This window comes from Lactuca virosa, chromosome 3 (genome assembly GCF_052849685.1).
Source record: "Lactuca virosa cultivar CGN04683 chromosome 3, Lactuca_virosa_CGN04683_v6, whole genome shotgun sequence".
NCBI classification, from domain to species: Eukaryota; Viridiplantae; Streptophyta; class Magnoliopsida; order Asterales; family Asteraceae; genus Lactuca; species Lactuca virosa.
Window position 1 is genome coordinate 50696799 of NC_136428.1, and position 16241 is coordinate 50713039.

The following is a 16241-nucleotide window of genomic DNA, read 5'->3' on the forward strand; positions in this document are numbered from 1 at the left end:
ATTTTTAAGTACTCTATCTTACACCAAAAATAACTCAAATCAAACATAATTGAAACACATTTAATTCATAAATTTTTGCTACTGATTTTGTTAGGATTAACACATTATAAACATTTATTCAAATCTATAATTAATGGTACTATTATTATATTCTAAATGTTATTTTAACTGTGGATTTCATAGGTTATAATCTAGTGTATAATAACTCAATATAATTAAAAAAAATGATCTTTATAATTTGGTTGCAGAAATGGTAAAATTATCATTTTAGAAAGTTGTTAAAGTTAATATTTTCGGACAAAAAAATGCATAAGATACACTTTTACACCACAAAACATTCCATTTTTGCAATTTTGTAAAAAATAAATGAAATTTAAAAATAATTAATGATCTGCTCATCGGCTTCGAGAGAAAACAGAGCAGACGGAGAGAGAAAGAGGGGCATCTCTCTCTATCTCTCAAACCCCCATCCTTCGATTCCAGGAACTTATTAGGTACATATCACACTTCTCAGTTATGCCTTTTTCGTAATCTATGATTCATCTCTTACCTATTAATCTATAATATTCCATGTATCTTCGTTGTATTGTTTTTTGCATTTTACGAAAACGCCCCGCACAATCATGATCAGAGTTTCCAGATCATATTCATATGACGATTTTCTATGTTCATTTATAATCCTTGTTGTTGTCGACATGTAATGTGATGATCCTGCTGTTTTATGTTCAAATATTCGGAATTTAGAGCTGAAACTGTTAATTGTGTATGGACGATCTTGCCTCTTGGATTTCCTGTTTGTCGTTTGCTAAGGTTTATGCCAGATTTTTATTTCTATTTTAGTTTAAGTTTTGTTATCAGGGTTTTGTATTGATCCTTGGTAGGAACGACATTCAGGTTTGTTTTAGTTTTGCAATGCAGTATGCCCTTGTTGACTAATTCTATGGAACTTCATTTAGGTTTTGTATATTTGGGTTCATTCTTTTTAGTTGAATGTTGACCACTGTCAAAGAACCAGAATTCTAACAAAGTCCATTCTTGACATAATTGATTCAAGATATCCGAATCATTTTTTTTAAATTCCCTGTTTCGTCAATTTGTAGTGTGGGTCATAAAAGTCTTCGAATAATGATCAAGTACCTAAATTACCCATTAATAATAATAATAATTTAACAATGGAAAAAAAATAACTTGTGGGCCACTCAACCAATGCCTTGTAATGATTGTTAATGGACAAATTAGTAGATTTGAAAAACAAAAAATATGTTGCATTCGTTGTTGAATGTCGCATAATTTGGATGCTTGATGATGATTATCAAATGATGTTCTTGTGGGTAAAAGTTGGACATATGTATATAAGAACTTGAAAAGAATGGACTTTTTTTTGGATGTTTAAAGTCAACCTTCATGTATTGAAGAATATTAGTAATTGTGGCTTGGTATGTCACTCATCATTCTTTGGGCCAAATGGCATTACTAACCCTCCATAAGTTCAACAAAGACTCTCAACTTTAATTTATTTCCTAGACATACTTTTAACATGCTTATCATGAAAACATAACAAGAAACATGTGAAATGAACATATGTTTATTGTCATCAATGACCTAATAGATTACCAGATACTTCTTAGTTTTAACTTGCCTTATCCTTATCAGCTAAAACCTTTCAAGAAAGTTAACCATGTGCAGCCTCTTTTTCCCATCTACTTTCCATCCACTTTTCATTCTCCTTTACAGCCCTAATGTTTCTTGTCATTAAAGATAAGGTGTAGTACATTCACTTGTACTCTATGCATATGTATTTGTATTCTATGCAATCTATTGATGATGATTTCTGTTTCAGAGCTGTGAATTGATGCTACTTTGCATATCAAAATGAATAATGAACGAAAAACAATAGACTTAGAACAAGGATGGGACTTCATGCAGAAAGGCATAACAAAGTTGAAGAATATCTTAGATGGTCCAACCGAGCAACATTTCAGCTCAGAGGACTATATGATGCTCTATACGTATCCTTCTTTCATATATATTATTTGATGCTATATATTTATAAAAGTCCTTAACTTTCTTCTAGAACCATCTACAACATGTGCACACAAAAACCACCACATGATTACTCTCAACAGCTGTATGAAAAATATCGCGAGTCTTTTGAAGAGTACATTACTTCAACGGTAGAGCAAGTCACATCCCTTTTTTTCTGCTTTTGAATACTTTACATGTAAATGCTTTTGAATACATTTTAAATCACCAAAAGTCACTATTGATATACTATATATACAATTTCATTTCATTTCCTCATAAAAAAAATCAAAAAAGGCTTACTTTATGTCATGATAGAAAATTGAATTTATTGTGTAAGTGATGAAAAACACATCTTGAATGTCATTCATATGATTAGCTGAAATTGATCTTTACCATATGACAGTTTATAAGAGGAAAGTATAAAGTTGTCGACTGTAGTTGGTTATCTATCATTAGTAATAAATAAAGAAACACAATGGATGTAAACTTTTCTTAGAAAAGTTTTAGTTTTGGTTGGATCTAAGATCAATGTCTCTGCTTCAGGTTTTACCTTCTTTGAGAGAGAAACATGGTGAATTCATGCTCAGAGAGCTTGTTAGAAGATGGTCAAATCATAAAGTCATGGTGCGATGGCTTTCTAGATTCTTCCATTATCTTGATCGTTATTTCATCACCCGAAGATCTCTTCCTGCTCTAAAAGAAGTTGGCCTTACCTGTTTTCGTGATCTGGTACTTCTTCATCTATAAATCATACAAAAATATGTTTTTTTTCTTAATATTAACTAATTGTAAATATGTATTTCTTTAATGACTCGGGGGATATTTTGTTAGGTGTATCAAGAGTTGCATGGGAAAGTGAGGGATGCTGTAATATCTCTGGTATGTTATTTTTTTCTCTTACAAATGTGGTTATCTTACTTTTTTTTTTTATTTTTTTTTTATTTATTCTGTAGAAATAAGTCAATAAGTAATTATTTGTTCAAAAACCAGATTGATCAAGAGCGTGAAGGCGAACAGATTGACCGAGGTTTATTAAAGAATGTGTTGGATATATTTGTTGAAATAGGAATGGGGGATATGGAATATTATGAGAATGACTTTGAAGCATTCATGCTGAAAGATACATCAGCATATTATTCACGCAAAGCTTCAAGCTGGATTCTAGAAGATTCTTGTCCGGATTATATGCTCAAAGTTAATTTCTACACCTCTTTGGTTTTGAAATTTTCATCTTTTCAGCTCTTCTTATAAATTATAATCGCCCTTTTTGGAATATCAGGCAGAGGAGTGCTTAAAAAGGGAGAAAGATAGAGTTTCTCACTATCTTCATTTTAGTAGTGAAACAAAGCTTCTTGAGGTTTGCTTTTTCATTATTTAAATTTGAAAAAAAAAATGGCGACTTTATAGTTTATACTTACTGTTATTGATATTTGTGTTTAGAAAGTTCAAAATGAGTTGCTATCCATGTATGCAACCCAATTGCTTGAAAAGGAACACTCTGGTTGTCATGCTTTACTTAGGGATGACAAGGTATGTTGTTGTATTGTATAAGAGTAAATTACACTTTTGGTCCCTGTGCTATATGTAATTCATATATCATAAACAATCATTGTGAAACTTCTAGTGTTTAGATATCTTACTGGTTGTGAACATTTGTTTCTTCCCTTTCTACCCTTGACTCATAGGTTGATGATTTGTCAAGAATGTATAGACTATTTTCCAAAATACCCCATGGATTGGATCCTGTCTCTAGTATGTTTAAACAGGTTTGTGATTCTGGAGTTGGATTTTATTTTTCTAAAGTAGAATGCATTTATCTGTATATTTTATCATCTGTTTTCATTTTTTTTTTTGACATAATGCAGCATGTTGCTGCTGAAGGCACAGCCTTGGTGAAACAGGCAGAAGATGCTGCAAGTAATAAGAAGGCAGAAAAGAGAGATGTGGTTGGCTTGCAGGAACAGGTAAATTTTTAAAAAATTTGAACTTTCAGATTTTTTTTTAAAAAAAAAATAACTTTTTAATAATAATAATAATACAATTGCTTGTGGTCTGGTTTCCAGGTTTTTGTGAGAAAAGTGATTGAGCTGCATGATAAGTACATGGCTTATGTAAATGACTGTTTTTTAAACCATACCCTATTTCATAAGGTTTGTATATTTGCATTATTAATTTCACTTAATCATAACTTCTTATTTACTATTTTATCCCTTATATTGTTACTCTCTAGGCGCTTAAAGAAGCATTTGAAATATTCTGCAACAAGGGCGTTTCGGGAAGTTCAAGTGCAGAATTACTCGCCACATTTTGTGATAATATTCTTAAAAAAGGTGGAAGTGAGAAATTAAGTGATGAAGCCATTGAAGACACACTTGAGAAGGCATGCTCCTATATAACTCCAGAAAGTTATGTCTGAAAATTATTTAATATTTATTTACATTTACAGGTAGTTAAGCTGCTTGCTTACATCAGCGACAAAGATCTCTTTGCTGAATTCTATAGGTAAATAATAAATCACTTATTTTACATATAAACAGTTTTTGCAGTTATTTATTTTATTATGATTATAATTTTAGGAAAAAACTTGCTCGGAGGCTGTTGTTTGACAAAAGTGCCAATGATGAACATGAAAGGAGTATCCTCACAAAGCTGAAACAGCAGTGTGGTGGTCAGTTTACTTCAAAAATGGAGGGAATGGTAATTGTCAAATTCATATTCCTTTTATATTATATATTTTTATATTTCATATATTTTTTTCAGGTAACAGATTTAACACTAGCAAAAGAAAACCAATCCCATTTTGAAGAGTATTTAGGACATAACACAAATGTGAATCCTGGGATTGACTTGACTGTAACTGTATTGACTACTGGTTTCTGGCCAAGTTACAAGTCTTTTGATCTCAATCTCCCAATAGAGATGGTAATTTTTTATATAAGTTACAAACACCATTTTTTGTGATATCTAATTGTATTTATTTAATTTAGGTTAAGTGTGTTGAAGTATTTAAAGAATATTATGAGACAAAAACAAAACATAGGAAGCTTACATGGGTGTATTCATTGGGTACATGCAACATCAATGGAAAATTTGATTCAAAAACTGTGGAGCTAATTGTGACAACTTATCAAGCATCTGCTCTACTTCTATTCAATTTATCAGACCGATTAAGTTATCAAGAAATCAAGACACAGTTAAACTTATCAGATGATGATGTCATCAGGCTTCTTCATTCCCTCTCCTGTGCAAAATACAAGATTCTTACAAAGGAACCAAATACAAAAACAATATCTCCAAATGATTACTTTGAATTCAATTCAAAGTTTACAGATAAAATGAGGAGGATCAAGGTAATAGATACACTAATAATACCCGAATACCAAATCTTTTAATTCAATTTTTTTTGTTTAAATAAATAAATATGCAGATCCCTTTGCCTCCAATGGATGAAAAGAAGAAGGTAATTGAGGATGTTGATAAAGATAGAAGGTATGCAATTGATGCATCCATTGTTCGTATTATGAAGAGTAGAAAAGTTTTGGGTTATCAACAGTTGGTTATGGAGTGTGTTGAACAGTTGGGACGCATGTTTAAGGTAAAAAGTTTAAATAATTTTTTATAAAAATAAAAATAAAAAATTGAATTTTGTGAATGTTTGTGTAGCCTGATGTAAAAGCAATAAAGAAGAGGATTGAAGATCTGATTACTCGGGATTATCTTGAAAGAGACAAAGATAACCCGAATTTGTTCAGGTACCTCGCATGATTGCATGTAATGTCTTCTTTGTTGAGGAAAATTTTAAGATGTTTGACATATATATATATATATATATATATATATATATATATATATATATATATATATATATATATATGTTTGACCTGCAATATATGAAAATATTTAGATTTAAAGATTGTGTTAGTATATATTATATATAAGGGTATTTATGTATGCCAAGTGACAAGACTTTTTGTCGGTTGAATTTTTTCGTCGGTTATGGTTTTAGTAGAGAAATAATTGATGGAATTTTCAAATCAATAAATGCGTGCGCCTTGAGCCTTGAGCCTTGATGTGACGATTGTGATCTTCATATTCGGTTCTCATTTAATCCACTTTGAAAAATCAAATTGTACGTCCAAAACCAAAAGTGCTTTGCTTGAATTATGACATGTTTTCATCTAAAGATAGTTTATAATTATGACATGTTTTCATCCTTTTGTTTGTGCATGTTTACAATAAGTTAATTTATTATAGCCTATTTTAATGGTTTTACCAAACAGTAAATTGTAATAATCTCAAAGAAAAACTAGTATATAAGCTTATTATACACGTTAACTACAATCTAACAATGGTATATATATGTGGATGGTAATTGGTTGAGTGTCCGACGAGCCATCATCATAATAGTGGACCCATGGTGTATTTCTATCACGACAATAATGTTTAGAAATTGTGAAGTTTGTACCTTTTGTTAATGGGTCTATCTCTCTGGTACGGAGGACAACAAATCGGATTGACATGTTTAATTAAACAATTTCGGTCTTAATGTATTTAATGAAACATGTTTGAGATTTTTTATACAATCCAACATTTTAGGTAAATGGGTTTAGCTCATGTTAAACCATTTGTGTTTTTCAATCCAATCCAATCCTAATGCAACATATGATTGGGTCATCGGATCTTTGTACGTGATGTTTCGTTATAAAATCAAGTACCATTTGTTTTAAATATAACTACATCATAATTTAAAAAATATATATCATATTGACATATACTAATACACCATATTATAAATATTTGTCTTTGAAACTAATATAACAAATTTTCTTGTGGCATATCATATCATAAAACAACACTTTTTTTCCATCAAATTCAATAGTTTGCTTGTTAATAACCATCTAGAAATTAAATATTCTCATATGTTTTCTTCCTACTATCTTCCCACCCATATTAAATGGTGACACATGGATTAAATTACTATTAATTTCATTAAATGCGTCATTAAATGTGACACATGTTAATATTTGATATGATATGAGGATGACTAAGAATAAAATGTAGGAGAATATTTAATTTCTCATAACGATCATATGATAATTGATGAACCTGACATCGTTTTGTTTAACAATTGTATCACATAAAAAACTATCTTGATATATATATTTACATTAAAAAAAAGGAAATATTAGTTACGAAGAGTTTAGTAAATTGATTCATAAAAGAAACATATTTATTATTTGATGTTGATAAACCTTAAGTTGTTACTATTTTATGTATAGTGTATAGCTCATTTAGTTCATTCATGTATAACTCTTTTATAATCCATGTTTTAGAACTATGAGTATTCTTAAAGTTGAAGCATGTGAGATTTGATGATGCTTAACTCTCAAGTGACCATTACTAAACCATTTTACGATTCGTGTATTTGCCTATTTATTGAGATCACGGAGAGAAGTTTATTCACGAGAAAATAGTATCTTATATGAAATCAGAGTGTAATACTCTCCCTAAATCTCAACATTCACTATCACTTTCTCCGACAACTTCCTTCTCTAACCCTAGTTGTTGATCTTCGATTATGACAGACACCTCCAATATTGGAAATCCTTATAGCATCACAAATGTAATGTTTTATATACTACTCATTCTTAACCTAGATCGCTTGAATTGAACCTTGTGGGTTTTATTTCAAACACATTGCATGAGCTTTGGTGTCGTGGATTACCAATGAAAAGTCTTCTACTAAATGTGATTATACCGGATGAAACCATATCGATTCTAGTGTGAAATGTGGATCTATGTAACAATTTTGCAATTTTTGTTGCAAATAATTTTGAAGAATAACTTGCATGTCTAAAAATATGGGAAACCCTTGAAACCCTATTTTAATACAATAAAATGCCAAGTGTGACGTCCTAAAAATACATAATAATTTTTTTAAAAAAAATAAGTCAAAACCATTCATTCATTATTCCAAAGACGATCAGAGCCAAAGTATTCTCAAAACATCATAGTAAAATCATAAATAGTCAAAGCAGAATAACTATCCAGGGGATGCAGTACGATCAAGCCGGTCCTTCCTTTTGAAACCAGAAGTAGCTGGAAATATTTTAAACATAAACCGTAAGCACAAAGCTTAGTGAGTTCCCCAATATATCGCATGTCATACATATACGTCAACTCAAAGCTGTACCGGGTCTATTTCACCCCCCGAGTCTATTTCAACTCAAATGTCAGCTCAAGGTTGTACCGGGTCTATTTCACCCCATGTCTATTTCACCTTCGAGTTTATTTCAACTCAAATGTCAGCTCAAGGTTGTACCGGGTCTATTTCAACCCCGAGTCTATTTCAACTCAATCGATATTTTTCAACCGTATGGTTCTATTTCACCCTCGGGTCTATTTCACCCTACATACATATAACAAACATGCATACATGCATACAACAAGAGTCACAAAGACAACAAGCACATACAACCCTAGTGTCCTACGGTATAGTGAGCAAACTCACATGAATTACTCAACAGAAGCCCATCAGCTACCTCAGTATCAGAACAACGAACCCAAACTTCCTAAAACCAAACTAAGACCAATCCTTAGTCAAATACTCAATTCTACCCAAGTTTGATCAAAAGTCAAACTGGTCAAAAAGTCAACGGACAGCTTAGTCAAAGTCAATGTCATGTCGTGACCATTCCTTGGTCACGTCGTGAGAATGCAACGACAAAACAATCGCGATTCTGGACACCGTCACGTCGTGAAAATCTTCATTAAGTGCTTAATCTCTTCGTACCAAGGCCCATAACCTCATATCTAGTTCCTAAATAGCTTCATAATGGATAAAGTTTCCAACTTTATCCATTAGGATGGTCTAAACAACCAAGATCTAGTATTTAAGTCTCAAAGGGACCAAGAATGCATCTTTCTCAGCTAAATCCATTAAGTCCAAGTCTCCAACCTTCAGATTGAAATCAACATGATGTTTAGATGGATAAAGTTTCCAACTTTATCCATAATAATGTCTCAAGCTTTCAAGATCTAAACTTTAATATACCAAAATAGCCTAAATGACCAAAATAACTTGCATCGCTGAAAGGGAAGGCAAAAGATCAAAACTTTCCTAGTCCATGAGGTCCAAGAAAACATTCTAAACTGATCAAAAGGTGTTGGAGTCCAAATTTGAAACATACAATGTTATTGGGTCCTTGGAGAGTAATAAAGTTGCAAACTTTATTCCCAAATCTCACTCAAAACTCATTAAAATGGACCAAAACACCAAATACACTTAGATCCAGAGATGAAATGCAATAACACTTGGAACTTTATAACTTACAAAGGTCTAGAGGTAGATGAAAGTTGAGATCTTCAATTTCCAAGCTTCAAGGATCAATCTTGCATGAAAACATTGCTCCAAAACCACCAAAAGCTCCAAAAATAGATGAGAGAGGAGATGGGAGGCTCAAATTTTGAAAATGGAAGCTAGGGTTTCTCCCAGGAGATTTTAGATATGATGAAGGCTAAGAAAATACCCTAAAACATAAATCGTTACCTTTAAATACCTTGAAAACCCTAAAAATTTTGTGGAATTTGGGTTGCATAGTTCTCATGTCGTGAGAATATATTCTCACCTCGTGAGGACTCTCACGTCGTGATAATGACTTCTCACCTCGTGAGAACGAGTTTTCAACCAATTTCACTCCAACTTCAAACAATCATAACTTCTTCGTTTCAACTCCGTTTTCAGAGTTCTTTATATGCACAGAAAGGTATTGACAAGCCCCACTAACCTATCTAATTACTTTTGACTTAAAACGCCTCAAACTAAAATCCTTAATTCATAAAAGAAGTCTGAAACATCACTTTTCTCATTTTACCCGTTGACTCCAACACACAACCCAAGGCTTTAATCGCTTATCCAACACTATCATCATCCAATAAGGTGTAAACCCCATTCCCTTGAAGCCCAAGGCCTTTGCTTGATCCATTTATTATCTACATTCCCGGAATAAGAATCTTATCGAAACAGGATGTTACACCAAGGTTATCCAATTGGATATTAAACTGCAAAACATCACTATTAGTGACTGCTCTATCATGGATTATTGCATGGGGATCTAGAGGATTGTTGACATGCTCAATAAATTGATATGTCTGTTATTGAGAAAACCTTATTACATGTACCATTAAGGTCTCTCATTGAGATTGGATTATGTTGATATCCTTATCCGTCATAGCTCGTCGCATCCCACCTTTTTAGAGACTTGGTTTTTGTCTCATTCTCAAAGTGAAATTGATAAATCGGTTTCGTTCTTTTCAAGCTTCACAATCTAATAATTCTTCTTCCATAATTATACACTGACCATCAAATAGTCTGGACATGATCGGTATCTTGCGGTGGAAACAATTGTTCGGGTGACACTCCAAACAATCAAGGTGGCAGATGATCTTTGAATAATGGAAATTTTACGTTGACCACAACGCTACCCTTGTAGTTTTCATCAAAATCTATTTATAGATAGGAGTATTAGTAAATGTCATGGGCCTACCCCATATGAATATCTCACTTCTAGGTATAACCCGCATCAATCAATCCTTCTACCAACGTCGATGGGCCAACAACCCATGCTTAATCAATCCTTCTACCAACATCGATGGGCCAACAACCCATGCTTTATAACTAATTGTCCCAACAACGACTAGAAATCCTAGCCCATAACCCAATTCATGCATACTTAAACAACAACGGGCCTCAACCTCATGATTAATTCATCCATCCATCAAACCAATCCAACCCAACTTTACATTGGACTTGGTTCGACATCAAGTAATCTCTTTAACACATATTTTAATGCCATGTTGCTACATAATCTTAGCAGTGTGACGTGGTACATGAATTTAGGTGCAATGTCTCACCTCCACAATGATTAAGATATTCTCAAATCCAGTTGTAATAAATGCTTATTTCTGTATTATTTGGTGATAGATCTAAGATTCATGTAACTAAATTGCCAACACCACATTATCGTATCTCACCTATACCTTACCCTTCACCTGCATAGTGAAATTATCACCCAACAAATTGTTAAAAAATCTCATTTAAGTTCGAAACTTCCTAAAGAAAATAAATTCCCCATTGAATTTGACAAATTTGTTTCTTATGGATTTTTAAACTCGCCAAACAATACTTCGATGTGCTAACTCTAGAGATCTTTATTTCGTTATTTCTTCCACTCCACAAGATTTTGTCTCATTAGGATAATCTCTTTGGAATCACGTTATTTGTTATCTTGGTCACCATGTGTTGCAACAGTTAGTTTCGTGCCATTTAATTCCTCATACCAATATAGAAATTTAACATTATATATCCGACTTGTTAGTTAGGCAAACATGCCAGATTTCCACAAAAATTTTCTATTATGTCTATGTCGTTTCCTATTGAAATTTTCCATTCAAATGTGTGGAGTTATCAATTACAAATTTATAATGGTTTTAAATATTATATGTTATTTTCATATATCATTCTTGCATTTTCTTTTAGATGCACCCTTTACTCTCTCTCTCTCTCTCTCTATATATATATATATATATATATATATATATATATATATAGAGAGAGAGAGAGAGAGAAAGAGAGAGAAATAGGTTCCATTGATATTCCGAAAAAAAATATAGATATTGAGATTCAACCTCAACCAAATAATTTTCATTTGCCACTCTAAGTGCTCCGGTGTACCGACGCGGCCAACGAGTTATAATCATAAATGATTATTCAACGCTGCCCGTTTCGTTTCCTCAGCCACCTTTCCCACCACCACAATTGTCACTGTTACCATCACCACCACCACCTCTGCCACCAACCGACCCCACCACTGCCATCTCATCACCTATACCACCGCCACCTCTGCCACCACCACATCATCTGCCATCAACCACCATAATCATATATGATTACTCAATCTGTGAATAGACATATATGTATAATCATTTATGATTAAACTTATATGTATAAACATGTATAATCATATATGATTATACCTCTTTACTATATAATCATTTATGATTAAACATACCCCGCGCTGCCAATACGCTAGAGTGTTAGAGCGACAAATAAAAAATATATGGTTGAGGTTGAATCTGAACATCTCTATTATTTAGAATGTCAAGTGATATATATATATATATATATATATATATATATATTTGTTCAAATTGAATTCATTTCAAGTCCCCAAAAAGTGGAAAATTTGAATGAATGTTTCGCACTATCAACTATGTCGTCTTTACACACCTTTATCATGCTCATTTACCGTAACTTATAAGGTTGAATCAGTTTACTTAGCTTTACACCTAGGCCTGGAAATTTCACCCGACCTGATGGGGAATCCGGTTGACACACCCCAATCGGCAACATGGTATTCCCCGTAAAAATGTGTACCAGGTATGGGGTCTAAGATCCCCGTTTGGCTAAAACCAAGGAAGGGTTGGGGCCAGGTATACAAATCCCTAACTCTCCTCGTTCCCGCTTTGATGACATTATATATATATATATATATATATATATATATATATATATATATATATATATATATATACTAGTTTATAACCCGTGAGAACCACGGTTATAAAATTAATTAAACTTTTATATTAAAAAATCAAAATTAATAATCAGTTATTTTAAATAATATATATATATATATATATATATATATATATATATTATTGAATTTGAATTAAGCCTAATAAACATGAATTGATCTGTATCAGACCATTATGGTACATATACCAAATTACATCGTGTGTTCCCTAGTCAAAGTGTTCGTCAATCATCACTTAGTCCTACGATCCGTATACCAAATCGTCACTTCTCATTTTGACGTGTAACGCCCGGGTTTCGGGGCTAAGCATTTTAGACGATGTAATAGTCTAGGTCAACTATTGTAACTCTTTTGATATAATAAAGATGAAATATTTGAGTATTTTGTGAATTATGTAAATTTATATGCTTATTGTTTAATTATAAATGTATAATTAATAAAGAATAAAAATAAGCGTCAAAATTAAAGTGTGAGATAAGCCCGATATCTTTACATAAAGGTGTAGTAGTCGAAATAAGGATTCCGGAGTTATAAAGAACGCCAAAATCCGAGTTATAACGAAGAAGTTATGACCCGTCGAAGTTTCGTGATGAAACCGGCACGGCACCGGGAAGCGTAAATAGTGAATTTACGATAGAGCGACTTTTAGCCTTAGCGATCTAAACGAAAGTCGTAGAATACGTTAAACCGAGAGCGTCCATAAAAAGAACGCCCAAATCTGACTTCGTATGAGGAAGTTATGATTTTTCGAAGTTTCGGCTTAGCAGTGTACAGCCCGAAGTTCGAATACTAGATCGAGCTGTTTTTAGCCGACACAACCTAAACGAGAATCGAAGATCTCGTTAATAGTAGCATAACGATAAAAAGACAGACGAAAACGGACGTCGGATGAAGAAGTTATGAATTTTTAACGGACCAATCATGTCCCGGCCTGTTAAAAATATAACTTTTAAAATAAAGTCAAAATTAGCCGACGGAGTCTAAACGAAAGTTGTAGAGTACGTTCCCGCCTACGCGTGGATATAAAGAACGTCGAAAACGGAGCTCGTATGTGAAAGTTACGAATTTTTAAAGTCGAGAGTGCAATTTGCGAAATCTGATACAAGATAATTCAAATCCAAATTACAAATAATCAATCTTTATCTAATAAAACAAAAGATTATCTAAATTTTTGACAATTATCTTCTATTTTGGCAAGGATAATCACTCAATATCAATAAAAATCGGATCTTATGAATTAAAAACGTTTATGGTAAGTATCCCAAGCCAAAACAGCAACAAAATCGCCAAAAAAACGCTGCCAGATCCATGGACTCGCCGAGTCAGGGACTGGACTCGCCGAGTCGGCCTGACTCGCCGAGTTCATCCACTGACTCGCCGAGTCGGAGATTCAGAAGGCAAAAAAAACTTCGTTTTTCATGCAAAAATCGATCAAGTAAGCATCAAATTCACTAACAAACAGCCCTAGGCTCTGATACCACTGATGGGTTTCGAGCAATACATCAATCCTATGGTGTACATGCAAACCATAATAGCTTTTGGATCTAGTTTGTCTAATGAACATGCAATTGAATATCCAAAGCTATAAACCCTAGATCTATCAAATAAGAACTGAAATAAGGGTTTAGTAATTACCTTTGATTGTTATATAGTAATAACAATCAATTCCTTGCTTTGATTTGCTTCAGAAAGCTTAGTGCCTCAAGTGTTGCACCTCTAATGGAGTCACAAACACCACTAAGCAACTTGGATGAAGAGGGAGGAGAGAGGAGGCACCAAAAACGGCTGGAAACCCTAAAGGATTCCTTCACCACGTTTTTGGGGCTTAAGGGTCCTTTATATACATGTAGGCTATTAGGGTTTACAACTAGGAAACCCTAATCTGACTGCTTAGGCCTTAAGCAATCCAATGGACCATTCCAGAAGGCCCTTGGACGATTTCTTTATGGACCTCCATATAGAATTCGTCCATTGCCATCTAATGGATCCAAAACCCAACTTTGTAACTATCTTATAATTACAATATCAGTCCCCTTAATTTAATTAATCTCTTTTAGCCACTAAATTAATTCTTAATTAATTCTTAATTAATTTTTGACTAATATTAATTAAACAATATGATTTCTCTTTTAATATATTATTCTTATAATATATTAATAAATCATAATTAAACATTTCTCTCCTTAATTCATCCTTCATATTGCTATGGTGAAGGCAACCCAAAAGGACCATGCTCATAATCGGGTCAAGTACATACCAAAATAGTTATGGACTTAGACACTAATCCAACAGTCTCCCACTTGGATAAGTCTAATAACTATTTTGCATAACTTCAGAACCTGATCAACAATCGTAGCTTTCAAAAGCCGCTGTCAACTCTGATCTTATCAGATACGCGTGTCCTTTAGATAAGGGATTATATATTCCTCCATTCTCAAGATATCGTATAGACACAAGACATGAATTTGATCATTCTCTCTATACTGTTTCCCGACTTCCGATTTATGATGACTGACAACAGACTACAATTGAACACATCAACTTAGTCCCGGCTTGGCCAAGCGTTTAGGGTGTCATCACTAAATCATCGAGAGGCCCACAGATATCGCTTTTATCCCACTTTGGGTAAAAGGAATGGATAAACTTCGACTCAAATGCTCGCTTGCATTTACCGATCGAATCACACACAATAATAAGTTTTATAACACCAAGTTACTGGTGCGTTTTCTTATTATCAATGCGTAACCGACCAACAAATAACAACTCACACGTCTCGGTTTCAAGAATATACAATGTCATCGTCTCATAATGACTCATGACAAAAACCATGAAGTGATTCAAGTGAGCGTGGGTTTGATCCAATACTTTAATCTTATCAAAGCACTCATGAACTCTGCAGCAAACTTGTGCTATGTCTAAACACTTAGATAATCTACAAAAAAAATTCATGACAGTCTTCCTTCATACCTACTTCCAACGTATGACCGACTGTGGAGGTTCGAATAACCCAGTTATTCTGGAAGTCAAAACATGCAAAATGAAACACAACGATAATACTTAATCCTATATGGCCCCAAAACTTTTGAGCGTAAATAAAAACACTTTTATTTAAACACCATATTGATTACTCATTATTCATTTGCAAACTGTTTCAGAAAATCAACTTATTACTCGAATTATAACCACAATTGTCCCATGCTCCAAGCATGCACACTTTGGTTTCCTATGGTCCATACTTTGTGAAATAGATCAATTGAAATTTTTTTCCAATGAAACTCATTTCACAATCCCCCAATCCTTATCATTAGTGTAGGAATACCAAATTCTTGCCACTTTTAGAATATGTCAGATTCTAACATTTTATGCAACGATCCTTTCGTAAGGTCATAGCACAAAAGTCATCAAGACTTGGCCAATGAAATCACAAAGTACTCTATCGGAAATTGTTACAAGACAATTCCATAGACGTGAAGTCTCACAATCAAAGTACATTCCTTTGAACATCCTTCGCATAAAAGTTTCTAATCTTAGACATATTTCTTAATATCCAACTCCCATTAATGGAAACATTTCCATATTTGCCATATGACAACTTATTCTTAATAGAATCTTATCTATTCA

The 16241-nt window shown here is 33.1% G+C and overlaps 1 protein-coding gene across 2 annotated transcripts; it reads left to right on the top strand.

Moving 5' to 3' along the window:
* Positions 1–362: 362 nt before the first annotated feature.
* LOC145165655 (cullin-1-like) lies at positions 363–6067 on the top strand. 2 transcript variants are annotated; one of them, XM_079084435.1, is made up of 18 exons: positions 363–494; positions 1841–2009; positions 2075–2174; positions 2569–2754; positions 2857–2904; positions 3016–3219; positions 3305–3382; positions 3466–3555; positions 3711–3791; positions 3891–3989; positions 4089–4175; positions 4256–4405; positions 4472–4527; positions 4602–4722; positions 4786–4947; positions 5013–5375; positions 5453–5620; positions 5689–6067. In XM_079084435.1, the coding sequence occupies exons 2-18, from the start codon at positions 1873–1875 to the stop codon at positions 5788–5790; spliced, it is 2232 nt and encodes a 743-aa protein (XP_078940561.1). In that variant the 5' UTR covers positions 363–494; positions 1841–1872; the 3' UTR covers positions 5791–6067. The 2 variants fall into 2 exon arrangements, with proteins under 2 accessions (XP_078940561.1, XP_078940563.1); XM_079084437.1 differs by lacking the exons at positions 363–494; positions 1841–2009; positions 2075–2174 and adding an exon at positions 2339–2357.
* The last annotated feature ends 10174 nt before the right edge of the window (positions 6068–16241 follow it).